Source organism: Ascaphus truei, chromosome 6, assembly GCF_040206685.1.
Source record: "Ascaphus truei isolate aAscTru1 chromosome 6, aAscTru1.hap1, whole genome shotgun sequence".
NCBI lineage: Eukaryota > Metazoa > Chordata > Amphibia > Anura > Ascaphidae > Ascaphus > Ascaphus truei.
Window position 1 is genome coordinate 8,327,895 of NC_134488.1, and position 23,645 is coordinate 8,351,539.

At 41.4% G+C, this 23,645-nt stretch overlaps 1 protein-coding gene across 1 annotated transcript; it reads left to right on the plus strand.

Moving 5' to 3' along the window:
• The first annotated feature begins 653 nt into the window (after positions 1-653).
• LOC142498002 (uncharacterized) lies at positions 654-19,814 on the plus strand. The gene is made up of 5 exons (XM_075606510.1): positions 654-798; positions 8,244-8,549; positions 9,950-10,027; positions 10,393-10,745; positions 19,713-19,814. Exons 1-5 carry the CDS (start codon positions 654-656, stop codon positions 19,812-19,814), a joined length of 984 nt encoding a protein of 327 aa, XP_075462625.1.
• The last annotated feature ends 3,831 nt before the right edge of the window (positions 19,815-23,645 follow it).

The window sequence follows — 23,645 nt, forward strand, 5'->3', positions numbered from 1 at the left end:
GGTTTAAGTGCAATAAATGTCTTTATAGCGCGGTACTGCCTGCTGCGCGATTCACAGAGCAGTGATAACAGTGCAGTATTGCGCTATTAAGGCTTTTTATCAGACTGTGCTGCAGAAGTGAAAGACTCCATTGCAGGTGTTAGCAATGGCACTTCCACCACAAATGGTGGCATTGGTGCATGAGTAGTATGCAGTGGTGCATCACGCCAGGAAGGACCGTAAAAAAGTAAGTAATGGGGAGCGTGGCTTGGAAGCTGAGCAAGGAGGACGTGGGTCAGAGGAGCTCTGCCGACTCCATAGAGAAATAAGAGCGCTCTGCCCCCCAAAAAAGTGCCTTAACCCCTTAGGGTCAGCCCCGTCAGACCCCCTCTTGCCCCCCTCTATACAGAGAAGGGAGGGAATAGTTTACCTTGGATCGGAACAGGGAAAATCAAATAAAAAAACGGAAGTTCGGCAGAGCGCTCAAAATGGCCGCTGAGCACATGTGAAGCGGCCTAACATCAGCGGTAGCTAGAGTGAGGCACTGATTGCTGGAGGAGGGAGGGGAGGGAAGCAGCGGGGAGCCACCTGATAGGAGTCCCCACTCCGGCACCACAGTGTGCTGCCAGTTGTTAGCCGCCGGCCGGTGAAGCTACAGCGGGAGGCCTGCGAACATGGAAAGGCGGCCATTTTACCACAGCGCTCTGCGGGGGTGCCGCTGGAGAGAGCAGGGTCATCTCTCTCCATCCAGCATACAAGCCAGCAGATCGGGACCCAGTGGAGACCTTCCCCTGAAGAGTTCTCAGCCGCCTGCAGACGGTGAGGACACAAGGCTACCCAGGGTGTTCCCATCCCATTCCTGGGTGTTCCCATCCCATAGCTGCCAAAGGCCTCTGAGAGGGTGCAGGTGAGCCCAGTAAGTGCCAGTAAGTACCAGACAGCAACTGACATCAAGGGTGAGCAACCTACTGCTGCGGCAGCTTTTATTCTAACGCATCGCCAGTTTTTCCCTGGCTTTTTCCTGGAATGCAACGCTCTTCACCTGGCGCATGCCGCGTTCATTTTGCGTTCCCAGCAACAGGTCATGCGCGGCTGACGCGTTTATTGAGAATGGTTCGGATTTAATAGGTTGCAATTCTTCGCGTGTCCGCCAGATGGCAGATATTCATGAATTGTAATGCGCATGCGCTTCAGTAATGTGTCGACTTGCAGGTGTTTCGTTTAAAAAAGATACCACAGTGTGCTATTGTAACTTGGCCTTGAGACTGAAGGAAGAGGTTGCAAAAATGTATCAATTTAGGCTTTTCATATTAAAGAAAGACAAAGACCAGTTTCGGTTACAGTATTCTCCAGAGACCCGCCCGCCATGAGTGTTCAAGTGCAGCCCGCTTTCCAAAAACCCGACAGAAGTTACGCGTATTTGATATGGGCCGCGATTAATGCAACAGAGGATAAGATGGCAACAGTTGTTCAAATTTATCAGTATTTTGTCGAAAACTATGACTTTTACAAATTTTTGCCAACTCCTCATACGTGGAAGCGTGCAATAAGGAAAAGGTTATGTAGCGATCCCTGTTTTTATCGTATTGAGCCACAATTTCTTGGAGGGTATTGGTGTGTATCACCGGCTTTTTCCTGTATCTATGATCATGATGACGGCAAAAGGCGAAGGGTCGTGTTAAATCCAACTAAGAAACGACAGTCGCTGCCAAGCAATGCACCAGCACCGGCTTCCAATGACGGTCCCGCCGTCAGTGACAACTCTGAGCCTGAGCCAGATTTCGCGTGCAGTTTCGATCAAGCTTACATGTACCTAAGCAATTTCCAGCCTCATCAGCGGACTACAGGTGGACTAGTCCCGCTGCAAACTATCGACATGGATGATCAAGAACACTGGACTGGCAGTGGACCGGCGTCGGCGCCAGCTGAATGGGAAATTCTATGGTGAGTATTATTGCCGTATTATTCTCTGTGTTTTTTTTATTTTGACAATACAGTATAAATATCGGTGTGATTCCAAAGTCAAGCGATTCTCCTGTAAGCAATATCATTGGCTGAGCGGCTTCTACAGTACTGTACTGCAGATACTGAACAATTGGTGGAACGCTAGGCGCATGCGCATTGGAACCTTCTTGAAACGTATACAGTATGCATGTCATTACATCGACGGTAGGCGCATGCGCATGTGAACAGGAGACGCCCCCCGAGAAAATTATTGGTGGGACTGGCTGGGAACTTCTTTAGGGGGCTGACCATTACAGTAAAACTTTTCTTTTTGTTTTTCCTCAGAAAAGAAAACGGCTAATGGAGGGATTTCGATGGATAATATCGCTTTGTGTAACAATGCCTGCACATTGCTGAATCGGATTTAAAAACCCACGTACCGGAGTCTACAGTTTAGTGGTCGTTGTTATTGATTAGGATAGAATAATGTACCTGAAACAGTATGCTGATGTTTTCCGGCCATTTAGTATACTGTACAATACTTTTTTATATACAGTACAGTAAACTGTGTAATAAACCCGAAAAAATAAAAACTATGCATTTTGTGTTTTCTATTTTTTTTTAATACTCTTATACTAAGCATGCCTACAGTATACAGTGCAGTATGCCTCGACATTCTAGAAACACTGTATTTTGTTACAGAAGCAAAGGAGCAAATGGAACAATGTAAATCAAATCGACATGTTCTTTTATTGGTGGAGTAAGTACAAAAACATTTATTACAAATACTGTACACTGTAGAAACATTTTAAGTGCACAGCAATTCAAAACATCAACAGGTGTATGGTTTACTGCTACATTTATGAAAACATTTATGTATAGAAAGTAAAAACATTTACAGTCAGTCAGTATGGTTTACAGTCACATGTTTTAAAAACAAATTCTTTATTCATAAAATAAGCAAAACGCAACATCTCCTTTATTAAAGAAACATATACTGTACAGTGGGATGGTGTGCAAAACAGTCTGCACCAGTACAGTCCTTGAGGGCAGCAAACAGGGTGGGTTTTCAGGCTAACCTTTGAAAACCGTGCCTGTTTGCGGCCCCCAGGGACTGGAATTGTGCATGTCCTGTGTGTGTGGACAGCAAGTTAAAACATTTCTGTATAAATACAAGTAAAAAAAACACACAACAACATCTCCTTTATATAAGTACAGCAGGTCAAAACATGTAGAGTACAATACAGTTCAGCACAACAGTATGGTCTTACCTGTGATTACAAAAAAAACTTTATTCATAAAATACAGTATACAAACGAAACATCTCCTTTATTAAAGAAACATATAAAGTACAGTGGGATAGTGCGCAAAACTGTAAGTCAGACCTGCACCACTACAGTCCTCGAGGGCAGCAAACAGGGCAGGTTTTCAGGACAACCTTGAAAACCGTGCCTGTTTGCGGCCCCCAGAGACTGGAATTGTGCAGGTCCTGTGTGTGTGGACAGCAAGTTAAAACATTTCTGTATAAATACAAGTAAAAAAAACACACAACAACATCTCATTTATTTAAGTACAGCAGGTCAAATCATGTACAGTACAATACAGTTCAGCACAACAGTATGGTCTTCCGAATTGTCCGTCCATGGCCGATTCCTTGCATGGCGCAAAACGCCATTAATGCAGTCTCGAACGCCTTTCATTACAGGATCTGTAATTGGATAAAAGCGCCGCATTTCATCCCGAATGTTCCGTCTTAAATTGTCAAGAAGCGCCTTTTTTACACGATTTCCGTCGTAGTTCACTTTGAAGGCCCAGTCGCAGTACAACGAGTAGGGAACATGGTGCTTAAATAGTAACAAGGCACACTTGTGGGGTACATCAGCACTCATCACCCTATACTTCTCCCTGAGCGCTGGTGGCAGATCACACAGGGTGATGTCAGGCACCGTATCGATGCGAGCGACTGTAGGTCTTTTGGGAGTGGGTGTGCTTGAGGCGACGGGCGATGGTAGGTTGTCTGGGAGGAAGCTTTCCTCCAGTCTTGGTCGCCGTGTTGTCTCCTGGCGTGGTCTTGACGGGGTTGTCATTTCCTCTTTAACGGCATACATGTACACTACATCTTCTGGTGGAGGAGGTGCGCTTGGTAATGGAAGGGGGTCGAAGGTCCCATTCCTCACATCCATGTCACTCCCCTGCTCCAGCGTCGGGGAAACAGGGGCATTAACACCGAGCAAATAATGTATGCCCGCTATGTCAGCCTCTATCTTCTCCATCCGTCGATCCATCCGTTGATCCATATGTTGCATCCGTTGATCCATATCTAGCATCCGTTGATCCATATGTATCGTCCGTTTATCCATTTGTAGCATCCGTTGCTCCACATTTAGCATTGTCTCCAGAAGCAGATCTATCTTTGCTAGCAAAATAGAGTTCCCGGGGAGATCCACACTTATCCCACTCAGCATCCGGTCTAACGAGCTGCTTCTTGTGCATGGCATGTGAACATCTGGGTGGATGGGTGCAACAGAGGATGAGATGGGGGTTCCATGGAAAGAAGCGGCAGCAACGTCGAAGAAGAGTGGAGGAGGTGACCTGTGGATATCCGGTAGAGGAGAAGCGGCAGCGTCGTCGAAGAGGGATGGAGAAAGTGACCTTTGGATTTCCGGGCGAGAAGCAGAGTCGTCTAAGAGCAAAGGAGAAAGTGACCCGTGGATTTCAGAGGCAGCGTCATCGGATAGAACTGGAGAAGATGGCCTGTGGGTTTCCGTGAGGGCGGCGGAAGCGTCAATGAAGAGGGGTGGAGAAGACGGGCTGAGGATTTCCGGGACAGCGGCGGCAGAGTCGTCGAAGCGTATGTGAGGAAGTGGTCTGCAGGTTCGATGGGTTGGCTGCCAATCGTTTTGCGTCGAGAGTACATCACCGTATATCTTCTTGACATAATAAGGCTAACGTCTATGAAAACCCTTAGCCTTTGGGGTCAGCAGAAGGTTTTCTTTATTGGCCTTAGCCTGTCGCTTTTGCCTTGGCGTGGAAACGGCAACAGCCTTTCGCTTTTTCTATTTGACAGGCACGGCAGAGGCGAGTGGGTTCCTGATTCCGTAGAATCGGGGTTGCTCCATGGAAGCAGGTGGCACAATGCAGTATCTGGACAAGGGCAAGTTCAGATAAAGATCATCGAGTTGTGGGCTATGCAAAGTGTGTAACCTTTAATGCATGGCGACCAGGTACAGGTGTTGAAAGTGGGCGTACTCTAATGTGAGTTATTACCGTATAAATACACCATCCATTTTGTGGATTCACTGCACATTGAATACACATCGACTAAACATCGAATATACATTCTTGTGTTTGTATTTCTTTCTACTCACAGCAATGCCAGTTAAAAAAGATTTCCAAGGAGCTCAGCATGCGAATTAAGGAGATGTACACGAGCAGACACCGAATTGCTGCTATCTAATGCTGGCTATCTACTTCTGGCCCCGTTGTGCCAGCAACCACCGTGAGCTATCATGCACACGGAAAAAAAGAGACCGCAAAAGGGCACCAACGGTAACTAACGCGTAAGTACAGTATATTTATACAACTTAAAAATAAAATGAATTTTTATTTAAATCTAATATTTTTGTTATTTCTGTTGATTTATATTACAACGGTATATATATTTTGTATATTTATATTTATATCAGTACAGGATATATATTTTTTATATTTATATCAGTACAGTATACAGTATTAATTTTTTATATTTATATTACAACAGTAAAAATGGAAAATCCTTACCAGGCAGACCAGGAGTCCAAGGCCACGCAGCAAGAACCGAGACAGCACTCAGATTGATATCAAATATAGATGTATTGAAAAACAGGCACATACAACCGACGTTTCGGTCCTGAAACAGGACCTTTCTCAAGGGAGTGCTCACCCTTATGTGACAAAAACCACCATTATATACCCACATGCAACACCATTAGCAAACAGTGATAGGTTAACAACCTGCCCCTCCTCTCTGGATCAGCTGAAAGCAACTATACACAAAATGATCTAAATGACATCATTGCTTTGCAACCTATACGACACAGAGTGTCTGTATGGGGGAACCCTTAAAGCAGAAGCCCGTGAGCATGCGCAGGTGTGTAATGTCAGGCGCAAGTGTAAATGTATAGACCCACGCGCCGAGATACAGCGTCTAGTATCGTCATAGCGATACCACAGAAGGGGGACCATCGCGCATATGTGTACTAATATGCCAAAGCACGGAGCGCGAGAGAGCGACACCATTGCGCATGCGTACATGGACGGAATATGAGCGTCTCAAGTTGCCATGGCGATACAATACCGGGGCAGTCATTGCGCATGTATGCGCTGACAGTCTGAAACACGGAGCGCGAGTGGAAGCCCATTGCGCATGCGTGCAGGTATAACATGTAAAAGCCAGAATAACTGGTAGAGTATGAACGCAGCTTAAACGCACAGCCTTAGGGTAAACTGAAAACATTAATGAGCATAAGATAATGCATCCTGAGGGGGCACAATACAGTGTGAACACCAAAGTGCTAAATGAAGATAAAAAGCAAGATATAAAAACCATGAGTGTGTAGGCAAGGAAGGGAAAGGAAAGGGGGGGTTGAGAAGCAACATACAGGGGGACAAAAACAAAGGAAACTACAAAAGGATAATGGGAAAGGGGAAGGTAGGAAATGAGGGAAAGAATCCAGACAAATTAGAAAAAAAGGGGGAATAATAATAAACAATAAAGACCAATGGGTATACTGAGGGCCATGTCAAGGAGAATGGCAGAAGTGTATAGGGGAGGCAAAAAAGGAGCAAATGTAAGATAAACTGATAAGGTTGAAATAATTAAATAAAGCAACTAAGGGCCTCATGCAGTAAGCGTCGATTAAGTGAAATCGGCAAGTTTACCGATTAGTCATGTTAATGGCGATTTTTCCTCTCCGTATGCAGTAAGTGCCGAATACATTCAAAATGAACCCGAAAACAAATCCGCCCACTGTCAAGATGATTATCCGATCACACACAGGTGTATCGGCGTGCGTGGCGGGGTGCTGATAGGTTGCCCAATCACAAATCTTGCTGAATCAGGCGAAACAAGCATGTATTGGATTGCGCGCCATATTTAAAGGCAACGTGTACTGCTAATCATTCTCTGTGTTGTTGGGAGTGAGAGAGAGAGAGAGAGAGACGCACAGAGCTGGCTGATTGAACATTTGCATATTGACGGAGAGACTTGTTGTGTATTGGGTGAGCTTTGTCCATTGTTGTTTTGTTTACATCTTTGTCTTGTTTTATATGTGGAAGTGTTTCGTGTGATTGGCTGTACATTTATTGTCTGTTTTTTGTGAGTGCTGGAAGTATGTCCGCAAAGCGTGGGAAGAGTGATGCTGGTGGGAGTGGGAGTGCTACTCGTGCGAGTACGCGTCGGAGTGAACGTACTGTTCAGGGGAGTGATGTTGCTGGGAGTGCGAGTGGTGTTGCTGGGAGTGGGAGTGCTGGTGCTGTGATTGGTGTTGCTGGGAGTGTGAGTGGTGTTGCTGGGAGTGGGAGTGCTGTTGCTGTGAGTGGGAGTGTTGTTGCTGGGAGTGGGAGTGCTGTTGCTGGGAGTGGGAGTGCTGTTGCTGGGAGTGGGAGTGCTGTTGCTAGGAGTGGGAGTGCTGGTGCTAGGAGTGGGAGTGCTGGTGCTAGGAGTGGGAGTGCTGGTGCTGTGAGTGCTGCTGGTGGCGCAGTTGCTGATGGGGTGGATGGTGGTGGCGTGCTTGCTGGTGGGCAGCTTTTGGAGGCTCTTCCATTGGAAGAAGGAGAGTCCAGTCAGCACCAGCCAAGCTCTGACCCTAAACCTGCTCGGAAGAAACGTGTGGAGAAGCCACGTAATCCTCGCTTCAATGACCAGGAAAATACAGCTCTTGTCACTGGCATTCTGGAGCACTATGACAGTATATATGGACATTTACTAGGTAAGTGTACCTTTACATTTATTATTCAAATACATGTGATCCTAGGTCATCTGAGTTTTGTTCATATGCAAATATGGGTTCAGAATATCTTTCTATGTTAATTAGTCTGGAAACACAGCTTTTTATCATGCCTTACAAGGACAACTAAACACAGGCGGTCAATTTGCCATAACTGCATACAATATGAATGCAACCTTGCTTACATGTATAGGTTTAGTAGTGAATGCTCATGTGCTTCACATATTACACATAAAACAGCATGTTTGCTATCTCTTGGAACAGCTAGCAGTGTAGGAAACTGGTGCTTCTATTATTAATCATTTACCTCATATATTTTATATGTTTTTCAAGGGCGGACAAGTTCAGCAAGCAGAAAAGAAATGTGGGACACAATAGTCATTGGTGTCAATGCGTGTGGGAATCATGTGAGGGACAAGCGGAATTGTCACAAGAGATTTGATGATATTAGGTCCAAATTGAAAAAGAAAATACAACACCAACGCGTGCATGCTACTGGCACTGGAGGTGGGCCGACACCACAACGTCTCATATTAAGTCCATTGGAGGAGCTGCTTCGGGCAAAATTACTTCCCGTCGTCGTGGAAGGCTTACCTGGTGACCGTGATATAGGAATTTACCCCTCACAATTTCCACCAGGTGAGAAATATTACTGTACTAGGCGTGTCGTTGCTTACAGTTATTTTGCATAGTTACACTGCTTTTTATACTGTCTTCACAATATAAGCATACCTGCATCTATATATGTATATGTCTGATTCTGTATATATATATATATCTCAAAATAGACATATATGTTGTAGTCCTACTAAAAGCAGTAACTAATATAGCACGTGCCATTGCGTGCTCATTTACATGTGAATTCCCAAAATGCATTGCTGCAGTGGAAGCAATTGATGGTGGGCGAAGATGGGGAACAACAGGGTAGTACACATGTGTAACACATGTTAATGAGAAATTATTACTAGCTACAGGTACAGAACAGAAATATGTATAATATTATTGTGTATTTTATTTATTTTACTCCGACAAACATGACATTACTGCCTATTTTAAGCATGCATCAAATATATTGCATGCAACGGCCTACAAACATCACTTGCACTAACACATCTATAGTTGTTTATGAAAAGGTCCATTTTTGCTTTAACTCATATACAGACAGCATAATGAGGCACACGTATCATATTTTATGTCATTGTTTTCATAACTTAAAAACTGCACACGACTATTTAGCTCATCTACCATTGTGTTAAAGCAGCTGCAATTAATATCTCATCACAGCATACACTTCAACAGAGGGGGTGGGGTTCAGCACACACACTAATTACAGCCTCATTTTAGGGTCAACTTAGTTCACACCATTTTCACCTGTTTCAAGTAATTGAAAGGTGTGGCTGATTAGGCTTTTTGGGGAAGGGAATACCGTTCTTACAACCTGACTAGCACAACTGAAGTTAATAACACTCATTTGAAAGCTTCACTTTAGCTACTAAATGCCCCAAAAACTCATTACTTATCAAACCGTACGTCACACATTAGTTCACTCATATCTATAGTTGAACTACTACTATCAACGACACATTATCACACACTGCATGTGTTGTCTTGTTTAGTCACAGCCACATTCATGTGTGCCACATCTTATATTAATGTACCACACATATCCTCTACCAAAAACAACACTTTTTGCAATATGACCACCTTCATGATAACCATTGTGAATGGTCATCTCATGATAGTTATGTACATTATGATACTGATATCACTACACAACATATGATTTTTATGTACAAATTTTATCTATTTATCCTCACGCATTACTGCAGGAACATAGTATGTTTTATGTTAGGGAACTCAAAAGTTCTAAGTACACAGGCATGTACATTGTTATTACAACTATTTATGTTCACTTTCACACACACATTTTGGGTTAAGGAAATGATGCTGTTAGGTACTCATAAATACAGAACATACAATAACTGTTTGTTCAATATTTACACATGTAAATGTAAAACTTATGTTATTGTTATATATAGTTGCCCCTGAAGGACATGTGTCACCTGAGACTGAACAAGTGTCTTCACCTGGGTCAGCCAGCTCAACACACCTAGAAGGTGAGTGTATCAGTTGGTGGCCATATAATATGTGCTCTTCTATATGTTATGTTGTCATGTTCATTATTTGTTTTGCACATGTTCTTTAAATAGGATTACTTAGTGTCAGTGAAAATGAAGTGTAAGGCAACTTGTATTGTGTTAGTGATGTTAACTATCATGTAGGAGTTGTGAGTTTACAGCAAGTTTTCATTCACTCATATTTCATACTGAGTCCAAACATTATTCTTAAGTCAAGGTAGTTTTTAATGTGAGGTTATAAAACGTATGGAAACATGTTAGTTGTTACTTATGACACAGTACAATTACATAGTAACACAGCAGAGATTAACATGCCATTTAATAATGTGTACATTTATTTGTAGAACATGATGAAGAGGATTTTGATGATGATGATGATGATGATGATGATGATGATGATGATGCCGCCGCCGCCGCCGCCATAGACACACAAATACAAGCAAGTGACCATGAAGAGGTTCCAATTGAAACTGTTTTACCGCCAAAACGTCCAGCAAATACCACATATGATGCAATTGTAGCTTCTGAGGGAAAAATTGTGGAAGCAGAAAATCGTCGCCATTCTGACCTGATGACAGTGCTGGAAAGGATGATTGCACTGCAGGAAGAAACAGTTTCACAATTGGCACATCTCCACAGAGTCTTCATTGAAGTGCCTAAACAGTTGCAAAAAATCAACACCTCATTCGAAGCATTAGTTGTTCAGCAAACACAAGCTAATTACTGGAGAATGACTAATGTACCACAATTCAACACCTCACAGCCAGGATCTGTTCATGCAGGTCAGTTTTCACCACATTCATCTGATATTCATTCACCAGGCCCAAATGTTACCGGTCAAGTAGCAGACATTGCTGTGCAGGTTCCTGATGACATCCTACCGCTGCCATCTGTACAAATTCAGCAGCAGACACCTACAAAGGAGGCGACAAAAACAAAACAAGACACACATGAAACAGACCAACCATCACTTGTGCAGTGTCTACCAACTTGCTCACATGTGTCAGTGGGCACAAGCCCTGTCCGTGAACAGTCACTACCCAAAAGCCCTGTAGGTGAATCGCTGCCCAAAAGCCCTGTAGGTGAATCGCTGCCCAAAAGCCCTGTAGGTGAATCACTGCCCAAAAGCCCTGTAGGTGAATCACTGCCCAAAAGCCCTGTAGGTGAATCGCTGCCCAAAAGCCCTGTAGGTGTATCGCTGCCCAAAAGCCCTGTAGGTGAATCACTGCCCAAAAGCCCTGTAGGTGAGTCACTGGCCACAAGCCCTGTAGGTGAGTCACTGGCCACAAGCCCCATAGGTGAACAGTCACTGCCCAAAAGCCCTGTAGGTGAGTCACTGGCCACAAGCCCTGCCCGTGAAGTGCCAGAGGCCACTCAAAGTGGCTCTGTTGTGCCTAAAGTTGGTGGCAAAAGAAAAAGGAAAATTCAAGAGACAACAAGCAGGCCTGTTACTCGCTCGCAAAAGGAACAAAAAAAATAAATGTTATAATTCACAAAATATGTCTTTGGCCTTGTTTTGTTGACTTCAGATTATCTAATTACTATTGTATGTATGCTGAAGACTGTGTTGTTTCCAAACTTTCAAGTATGTTCTTGTACACGTGAAGTTTTGGAAATGTTAACACTCCTAATTAATGAATAGTGTTATAAATATTTATGTTTTAATCGTCTGTTCAGTAATGGTCCACCAGGAGCCAGTTGCTAAGTTTAGAGAAGCTGCCATTGACTTTGCAGCAAAACATTGCATTTGGGTGTGTTAATTGATGTAATCATTGCATGTGCATATTATTTTCATGCAATTATAAAAGCACCTATTTAACTGCAAACATCTTTCTTGTACGTGTACAGCAGGATTTTGTGTTAAATATTACTTACCTTTGGTGGCCATTGTAATGTTGTCCTTTAATCATTTATGTGTTCTTGTTTCAAGAACATCTCTGAATTGATACTAATATATATGTAGTATGTATTGATATATGCACACACACACACACACAGACACACACTGTGTGTGTGTGTGTGTGTGTGTGTGTGTGTGTGTGTGTGTGTGTGTGTGTGTGTGTGTGTGTGTGTGTGTGTGTGTGTGTGTGTGTGTGTGTGTGTGTGTGTGTGTGTGTGTGTGTGTGTGTGTGTGTATATAGTACTATCTAAACTGGTATAGATGTATTTACAAAAAACATACACTTCATGCTTCCTTGTGAAAACACACTATTTTAATAATACAGGCCTAATGTTTGACAACTATACTAAGTGTGAGCCTCTAACATTATTGGGTGCAAACAAATGTTTATTACTTAATTCACTCATGTTTATCACCATTTAAATAGGTTTCATACAAGGCCTACTTACTGCCATCAATATGTTGTGTGTACTCCTGCAATATAAAAAAAAAAAAAAAAGATACATTATATATATATATATATATATATATATATATATATACATATACATATATACACACACACACACACACACACACACTATACATATAGTACAATATACACTTTATATATATATATATATATTTTTATGAGAGAGATATATTTATATATATATAGATACACACGTATTTAAACTCATGCAGACAGGTAGTTAACCAGAATTTCAAATACACACAGAAATGTATGTGGGAAAAAAACATTTAATTTTGCAGGTGTGTGTATTTACTGATATGGCTGTCTAAGCACTATTTTCACACAGTGCTCTTTGTTATTTTTCTAGAAAACTCAGTGTTACTGAAATAAGTGTAGGAATGTTTTCACAAACGAGATAAAAAAATGATACATGTTTTTCCCACATTCGCCTATCACTAACCACAAAACTTAAACCAATTAAAAGGACACATCCAATTGGCGTTTGAAATAAGGAGTAAAAGTAGTTACTTTTGTTGACCTTGAAAACGAAACACAGGAATTTGTTAGCCATTGAGCAGAATCATTTTGATGAGCAAAGAAGACAGAACTGCACACATCTTTTGTGCTACTCTGACATGGCTGATGAATTCGTTAACAATATGAATCCCCTCTTAGGTTATAAGTACATGGTTTCAGAAGCAATTTTAAACAGTCGCGGACACAAAGCAAGCACACGCCAAATCTATGATTTGATTCGAGCTAAATATCCTTATTACCAAGACCGTAGGCATGCGCGGAATTTTAATTCCTCAATAAGATTCACTTTATCAACTAATGACTTTTTTGAACGTGTGCAGGATAAGCTAGAACACACCTATGGTTTCTGGAAGATTGCAAAGGAAAAGCATTTTACCCTGAAAGAGGGCACATATATTGTTGTGAAAGGCATATTTATTCCTAATGCCAATAGCAATGGATCCGCTACTACTGTTCCGTGTGAATCGATACCTGCTGCAATATCTGCACCCTCCATTCCTGAAACCCACATTGTACAACAACAAAAGTACTATGATTATGTACCAAGCCTTTCAGCTGAAAATGCATTGGAATGGGAACCAGAAGAAATGAACCTACCTCCCGACCAATTGTTTGAAGAAAGCAGTGGCGATTCCTATGAGCGCTTCATGGAGGAGATGTGTGTCATACTGGATTCAGCGGGTGGGTCAAGCGTGGATGAAAATGCCTTGCATTTCTGGCGCGACCAGTTGCAGCCAGACGAACAGTTAATTCTAGAAGAATGGTAAATATAACAACCGTTATGCGTTGACTGTGCGTTTAAATGGTTTTTTTTTTTTTTTTTTTGTAACCACCATTTTCCCTTTCAATGCGTGGATACAGCGTAACATTGCAGACTGCATAACATGTAGCGATCACAAAGAAATTGTTGCCGAATACAATATAGTATAACCTGAAAGAGTAGTACACATTGCTGACGGAATAAATATACGTACTTTCCTATCCCTTTAACCATATTAGCAACATTTTAACATAACTCTAACACATACCTGTTTTGTTATCATGCAACATTTAAAAGCGGGTCCACCACGTATGACGTGGGACCCTTGTCATGGCCCAAGGCGTCCTTAAAAAGGATTACGGATGTAAGTCCCACCCCCAAGCGACGTGCGCGCCTCAAAGCCTATTGGCTGTCATGTTTTGTTATAGTAACGGTAACTGCAGTGTGTCATGTGTGCGGCTCAGTGTTTGTAGGCGTCAACTGGGCGTTAGCTGAATGTTAATTGAGTGGGAGGAGTATTAGCGTGCGTTTCACGCTGGTTTAACATGACGTCACACGTATTGCATTTGCGCATTGTGTTATCGGCCGTCCTTTCTGTCCAAACACGTCTGTTTAAAAAGAATACAGATGTACTCGTTTAGAACGAATGTAGTTTCGTATTCATTGTATTTGAAATAAAGATTTTATGTTTAATGGTATTTTCAAGATGTATTGAACGCACAACGTACGCTTTGTTTTGCGCATGCGCTAACAGTTAGTGCAGCCAAGCGTGAAGTGCGTGCGCACACTAAGATGTGCGCGCACATTTTTCAGTATACAGGCAACGTTCACATCATATACATAGTTATGCCTGCTACAAATTTAAAGAAACATTACATACTGATGTACACTTGTACTTCTAACATATAAGTGAGTGACGTGTGTATGTACACAATCATATAGAGCTGTGTAATGCGTTGTCATGGATACATATATAGTAAGGTGCCATATTTGACCATCATGTGTTTGCTGTATTTCAGAGATGTCGGGGAAGATACAATCGGATCAATGTATGATTTCAGAAGAGTCTACCTTTATATGAGATGATTGTGAGGAGGAGCCACCGACTACTATACTACATATGGAACTAATTTTATATTGCTTGCAGCGCTTATTAACAAACAATTAAAAATGTGATACCCTTATGCCTATATTGCATAAGCACTTAATTAACATAATGATGTTGCAAAATAGTGCCTCATGAATTTTTATTGAGTGTTCTTTAATGACTACTATCATTTTATGGCATGGTGTGTTTTATATATAACAACCATTCCCACTCTGCTAACACATTTGTGAATTATATTGTGTAATGGAACGTATGACTGTCGAAACTATGTAACAATAATAATAATAATAATAATAATAATTATAATATGAGCATGTTCATGTATAGCGCTGCTAGTTGTACACAGCGCTTTACAGACACATTTTTCAGGCTGAGGTCCCTGGCCCGTGGAACTTACAATTTATTTTTTGCCGCCTGAGGCACAGGGAGATAAAGTGACTTGCCCAAGGTCACAAGGAGCCGACACCGGGAATTGAACCAGACTCCCCTGCTTCAAACTCTCAGTGCCAGTGTGTGTCTTTACTCACTGAGCCACTCCTTCTCCCAATGTAAAGGACACTTACAACCAACTAGCCATTTATTGTTAAAAATCTCTTGTTACATGGGTATGTTGATAAAATGGTTTGGGACTGTAGCAAATAATGTTATTGGCCAGATGTTGTGGTCCCCTACAATGCATGATGTTCTGATTATGACATCAACATCATGTAATGAAGTACGTTTCTGTGTATATTTCATTAACCTAACTAACTATAGTTTACTGTGTTTATTAAACGTTCTAAAAATACATAGTATAGTCAATATGATGATATAAGCTACCATAATAAAGCTGGTGTTATCATTTGTCGGTGTTATACATGGATCCTACACAAATTGATACAGACACAAACAGTTGTGTTACAAAGTGTGTCTATGCTAATGTGCACGTGATTGACGTTACAATTGTGAGAATACTTGATAATTAACATCATGATAATGATGAAGTGACGTGATTTATATTCCAAAAATATTACCAACATTGTCATATTGGTAAATTATAAATGCTAAATGACAGTAACATTAGCGACAAATTTGTCTTCTCTGTTAACAGTTTAACACTTGGTACATGTAGGACACATCCACACACGTGTGACTTATACATACACATGTCACAAATTTAAATTAATGTTGACTATTAATTCCTAGCATTACAAAACACCAACATTGCTAAATATAAGATGTAGTACGCATTGTTGTGATTACAGGCATTCATGCATGGAGTGTTATGATCAGTCAATTTCATCCGTGATGAATGATCTCCCGTAAGTAAACAAATAAGTACAGTTATCCCCTTTTCTCCAAACACCTCTATATTACATTAATGGAATTTATAAGGAAACATACATAAAATGTGATGAAATGGGAGTAATCATTTTCTAATACAATGCACATGAAAGCTCAAGAGTAGCTAAATGCATATACATGATACAGAAAGTACATATATGTAACATTTGTGTTTAAACCAATATGTTGGGTTTTTACTACAAATAATTATAGGAAGATTGATGTAGGCACATCTTATGAGAGATGTCAGCAAATATACATACCATGATCAGTCATACTGGAGATATACCTATAATGCAAAGGAACAATATATAAATTGCAAACATTGACATGCCATCTTCAGTACCGTAAACAACACAGCAAAGTGTGTATTTGGTGTTAAATGTGCAACACCATGTATATTTCATGACATTCAAAATGTAAATCAGCCTGGTGTACACATCATATGGATGTACATGTTACACTGCACCAATAACATTGTATGTAAGCATACTAGAAGCATGAATGAGTATGGGCATAATATGTGTATTGTGTTAGCATAAGGAACTACACAATGCTAAAATATTAGTGCTTTGTTACCCCAGTTGTATTCACATACACACAACTAAAGTAAAATTGAAGAGGGATTATATAACCTGTGCAACAATAACATACCGGTGCCACATCCCTTTGTGCACACAGCAGAGAGAAGAAAGGTGTGCAACCCATATTCATCTGTGTCCTACCAGAAGGGTATATAAAAAAACATTATTGTTAAGATAACATAATGTAAGTATAAAAGTAGAACTTGGAACATATATGTTTTTACTTACAAGAAAAAAATGAATTGATGAGATTCTGGCGTGTCTGGCCACCACTGGCTGTTTGTTCATTTTCAGCAGCTACATGGGTGGGATGCTCGTCTACCACAGGCTCAGCTAGGTCTGACTGTACATTGTGCCTGAGTGCAACATTGTGCAAAATGCAACAGGCAAGGATAATATCAGACACTTTTTGAAGCTTGTATAGAAGAGCCCCACCAGTTCTGTCCAGACACCTAAATCTGGTCTTGAGTAGGCCAAATGTCCTCTCTATAACAGATCTTGTAGATATATGGGCTGCATTGTACCTGTCCTCTGCTTCAGTTTGAGGGTTTAGCACCGGAGTCAAGAGCCACGGCCTAATTCCGTATCCTGAGTCACCTATAATGAATGTAGCACACATAAGCTGACATTAGTGATCAAATTGTACAATGCCAACATTCCTAAATAAAAAAGTGTTTTGTGTTATAACATGTAAATGTGTACTCACCCAGCAGCCAACCATGTTCAAAATGTCCCTCTTCGAACGCATGGAAGACTGAAGAGTTCCTCAGGATAGAGGAATCGTGACTGGAACCAGGGAATTTGGGTACCACATGCATTATCCTCATCGTCGCATCACATACCACCTGTACATTGAGTGAATGGTAGTGCTTACGATTGCGGTACACATGCTCACTCTGACTAGGTGCAATCAAAGCAACATGTGTGCAATCGATTGCACCCAGCACACATGGTATCCCTGCTATATTATAAAAGCCAGTTCTGACTTCCAGCCACTCTGTCGCCTCTGTAGGAAAATGAATATAATTCCTAGCGCGTCTATTGAGTGCATAGAGAAACTGGGTCAAGGCCCGCGAGAATGTAGATTGCGAGACCCCGCCCACTATGCCCACAGTTGTCTGGTATGACGCGGAAGCAAGATAATGTAATGAGCACAGCATTTTAACAAGCCCAGGGACTGCACGACCTCTGGCTGTGAAAAAATCTAAATCTCCCCTTATCTCCTGATAAAGAGATAAGATTGCTGCTGAACTCAAACGATAGCGACTTACAATCTCCTCCTCACTCATCCCATCTAACAGGGTTCTCTCCCTGTACAGACGCGGACGAGGCACAACTTGTCTCCTCTGTCTTCTCCTCTGATCTCCTGTCCCTCTCCCTGTCTCTGTAGTATCCGCGTGAATGTCCCTGTCACTGTCACTGTCCCTCGGTGTGTCCCTCCCTTGCCCTATATGATTGTCTTCATCATCAAGCATGTCATAGAAAAGAATGTTCCTCCGTCTCCTAAACAATCTCAACATTTTGAAATGAGTAGCTATGAATGAGCAGGTAATGGGCGTCCTTTAAATAGGTATGTGATGATGTCAGGTGACATAGTAAAATGCAAGGTGTTACATTAACATAATAAAGTACTTCTGTGGCAAGCTGTGTGCAGTTCTTGTTATAAGTATTTGTTGTGTGTATTCTGCAGGGAATGATGATATTTGGCAATGATGTGACGTGAACCTTTGTAGAAACATTGCTTGCAAATAAATAGTTGCATGTGCAATGCATGTAACACTTGTGAACGCAACAGTCAGTCATGTAATTAGGCAAAAAGGCTGAGATTGACGTGGGAAAAGTTTTGTGTAACATGTGTAATTAGGCATGTTATTGTGACATGTTGACAACAATGAATAGTCGTGTGCATATGCATGCATTTCTGTAAGGAGGATAGTTGGTATAGAATGAGTTAACAAGGTGTCCCAATGCTGAATTACTGTACATGTGTGTATAAGTTAGGTTGAAGTGCTTGTAATGCTACGGTTACAATGTAAACATGCAATGTGATTGAGCGTCCAATAAGTGACGTCATGAAAATAGGGAGGACCCAAAACTAGATGTAAACATGAGAATTTAGATGTACATGAACGTTTAAAGATGCGTGTCACATTTCAAGCATTGTGTAATGTAAAGGAACATGAATATACGGTGTATGTGTGACATGTGTGACATGTGTAACATCATGTAAATAATTGTCGCTCAGTTCATAAAAATGTGTGATATGATGTGAGGTTCTCCTTTAAGAGTTGAGTATAGTATTTTCCCTTGGCACATCATCACATGATGAGTAATGTGACCCGCAAATGCTGAAAACATGTAAAAGTATAATGTTATGCAAATAATACACGTCAGCTGTGACACAATGCAGGGAATGCCCCCACACTGTAATGCAAATGACGTTTGTATTGTGAGCAATGAAACGTAAACAGTACTATACTGTTATACGTCCCCGCTCCATTGACTCCATTGATGTACAGAAGTTTTTTTTTTCTAAGTGCCGTTGCGGCAGCCTTAGCGATCGTTCTCCCCTCCAAACTGCCAACTTTAGTTGGCGGGAGAAATTGGCCATAACATCTCAATTTCGTAGTGCCGATCAGCCCCGATAAGCTGTTTTTTTTTGTTGAATCCAGCCGATTTAAAAAAGTGGCGATCAGTGGCGAAAACAGGCTTATCGGCAGGCGAATGGCCATAACAAAATAATCGGCTCCGAAACCTGGCGAAATCAAGCACTTATCGGCGCTTACTGAATCTCAAACCCAATTTTGCCTATAAAATGGCGATAATTCCCTTATCAACGCTTACTGCATGAGGCCCTATGTCTCAAGTCCTCGTTCAAGCCATAAGGTGACAATGTCCTCAAATCGTGAATGGCTTTAGCCTCCAACTGGAGCAGCAGTCTGTCACGATCCCCACCACGTGTTGATAGGTTCGCTTGTATAATCGGCATACATTTCAGCGACGAAAGGCCATGACGGTGTTGTTTGAAATGTCTCGCCACTGGGAGGAGTTTAAGGTCGTCATCAACATTTTGGTCCAGGAGTGCCTTACGGATAGTTGACCTGTGCACAGCCATGCGTTCTTTCAGCATGCGGCTTGTTTTGCCTATATAGTAAAGGCCACAAGGACATTTAATAAAATAGACCACAAATTTCGACTCACAGGTCATAGCAGTCTTAATGCCGATGGATTTCCCACTATGTGGATGTGCAAAGGACTGGCCGGTCTGTAGAAAACCACAGTTGATGCATCCATGGCATTTGTATACACCAGGTTTTCGCTGAAGCCATGTTGTAGCATTGGCATATTTGGTAGTCGGATCAGCCTGCACGAACATATCCCTTAAGTTCCTTCCACGGCGATAGCACATTCTTGGTGGTGTTTGACAGATGCTCCCAATTTTAGGATCATTGGCTAGAATGTTCCAATTTCTTTTAATACTGCGTTTAATAAGATTGGACGAGGTAGTGTAAGTGCTGCTAATGTTAATTGATTTGTTATCAATTATTTCTGTAGAAGGTAAAAGCAGGGAAACCCTGTCAATAGCCCGTACCTTAGTTAGGGCCACATTAACTTCCGATCTTGAGTATCCCCTATCCAAAAACCTCTTAGCCATTTTCCATAATGCATCTTCGACCAGCATAGGGTCACTAGTAATGCGTTTGACCCTTAGCATCTGAGAGAATGGGAGTCCTCGTTTCAGTGGTTCCGGATGGTGACTCAAAGCACACAGAAGAGTGTTTCTGTCTGTAGGTTTGTGAAAAATCTCAGTCGCTGGTCTACCATCTTTTTTATAGACCACTGTGTCTTGAAAGGGAATACAGTCCATGCTGTAATTAACAGTAAACCGAATCGTTGACGGTATCGAATTCAAGTAACAGATAAATTGTGTCAGTTCCTCCTCCTTTCCACGCCAAATTAGGAAGATGTCATCAATGTAGCGGGTGTAATGAACAATATTGTTGGAAAAAGGGGCATCGTTAAGCAAATGCAGTTGTTCATAGCTATCCATAAATAAGTTGGCGTATGCCGGGGCCATATTAGAACCCATCGCAGTCCCTGTTTGTTGAAGGAAGAAATCCCGTTCGAACCGGAAAAAGTTCTTATGTAGTATAACATCAATCAAGAGGAGAACAAATTCACTTGGAGGCCCATCATATCCCCCAAGATGGGAAAAGTGATCCCGAATGGCCTCCAGACCCTCAACATGTGGGATATTGGTGTAAAGGCTGGAGACATCCAGGGTTACCAGAAACATGTCTGAGATGTCATATGCTATCGTGCCTAATTTGGTGATAAAGGCCGTGGTGTCCTTCACAAACGATGACATCTTCGCAACCATAGGTTGCAACAGGTGGTCCACAAATTGAGAGAGTGGGTGACAAAGTGATCCCATTGCTGCAATGATCAGTCTGCCTGGCGGGTTGACGATGGACTTGTGCACCTTCGGAAGTACATAGATAACAGGGACTATGGGGTGGTCTTGGGACAAAAAAAGTAGCGGTTGCCTCCGATATCCATGAGTTGTTAACTCCTAAGCGGATGATGGAGTCTATTTCTTTTTTATAGACAGAAGTAGGATCGCATTGTAATTTTTTGTAGTGATTGGTGTCCATTAATTGTCGCACAATTTCAGCTCGATAGTCAGTATAGTCCATTAGGACAATACCCCCGCCTTTATCAGCCGGTTTGATGATAATCTTGTCATTAGACTTCAGGGATACGATATCCTGTTTCTCTTCGACGGAGAGGTTGGAGAAACTCCTTTTGTGTTGCTTGATGTTATTGCGAGTGTCTTTACCCAGGAGTCCCATAAAAGTGGTAATGCTGGGATTACTCACAACTGGATCAAAGGTACTCTTAACCTTGAGTTTTGTATCAGCATAGGTCATCTGATCAGCAATAGTAGGTACTACCTCAGTTCTAGAGAAAAAATCCTTAAGACGTAACTGGCGATCAATTTTGAACATGTCAATTTCCCAGCGGAAAGGGTCCTGTGAGGTGGTCGGGACAAACGACAGTCCCTTCTGGAGAACACTGATCTCTGTGGTTGTGAGGAGGTGTGACGACAAGTTGTAATTCACTTCCTCCTGGGATGTCCTCGCTGCTTCTTTGCCTCTCTTTCCAAGGGACCTCTTCTTCCCGGTACCTCTCCTGACCGCTCTCCTACATTGGAGTCTGGAATGGGTGGCTTGTGCATACTCGCTGTGCCGCCACCTAAAAAAGGATCGGAGTGTGTCCCTTCTGGGGCATCCGAGAAATCTGTGTCACTCGTGTTGTTACCAGTGCCTGTTCCAGTACCTGGAGTCTTCTTAAAGCGTGAATAGGTTCTTCGCTGGGCACCGCGCCCAGTCCCAGGTTCGTGTAGTCCAAGAAGCCACCTATAAACCCGCTTGTCCTTGTAATCGTTGGTAACCTGCTTAAGTTTCTCACGTTTGTATTTCGTTAAGCTGTCACGATAATGCGAATTAAGGAGATGTACACGAGCAGACACCGAATTGCTGCTATCTAATGCTGGTTAGCTACTTCTGGCCCCGTTGTGCCAGCAATCACCGTGAGCTATCATGCACACGGAAAAAAAAAGAGACCGCAAAAGGGCACCAACGGTAACTAACGCGTAAGTACAGTATATTTATACAATTTAAAAATAAAATGAATTTTTTATTTAAATCTAATATTTTTGTTATTTCTGTTGATTTATATTACAACGGTATATATATTTTGTATATTTATATTAATATCAGTACAGTATATATATTTTGTATATTTATATTTATATCAGTACGGTATATATATTTTGTATATTTATATCAGTACAGTATACAGTATTAATTTTGTATATTTATATTAATATTACAACAGTATATATATTTTATATATTTATATTTATATCAGTACAGTATATATACTTTGTATATTTAATTTATATTACAACAGTATATATATTTTGTATATTTATATTTATATCAGTACAGTATACAGTATATATTTTGTATATTTATATTACAACAGTATATATATATTTTGTATATTTATATTTATATTACAACAGTATATATATTTAGTATATTTATATATAAATTTTATATTGCTGCATATTAATAAAACAATATATTTTCTTTACATTGTAGGGAGACAACTCTTCTGCTGGACAAAATAAGTGAGGAGAATGATGAGAAGAGTGCATTAAGGGTCAAAAACACTCTGCAGGAAGAGCACAATCTGACTGTATCCGAGAGCAGCATAAAGAAGATGAGACGCAGCATTGGATGGAAATATGGACGTGTGAGGCTAGTACTGGACAGTACAGGAGGTAAAAGTGTTATTTAGGAAACTGTACTGTACCGCTAAAATTATTTATTCCTTGTCATTACAGAGCGTACCCCATGATACGGGAGGGACGCAAACCAAATCAAAATAGTGGTCCAGGCCCAGGCATGGATCGACAGTGGGGAGACTTTCCAGGATTGCATCTTCACTGATGAGTCTACTTTGTCGCTGGAGAGATTTGCAAGCTTTGCATTCCACAAAAAAGGCTGCATATCTTTGAAGCCGCGGCCAAAACACCCCGTGAAGCTGCATGTGTGGGGTGCCATCTCTAGGCATGGACCAGGATGCATTGTCATCTTTGAAGTTAAAATATATCAAATATAATGTAGCCTTATGCACTGTACTTTACTAGTGTAGCCTTACTGTATGCACTGTACTGTACAATTGTGCAGTTTTTTGAGCACTTTTCTTTTCTTGCTATAGGAATAATGAATAAAGCTTTCTTCCAAGACAACATTGTCCCTGAGATAGTGCAATATATCACACGCGAGTTCCCGGATGGTCACCGATTCTACCAGGACAACGATCCGAAGCACACCGCGTCAACAGCGCATATCCTTGA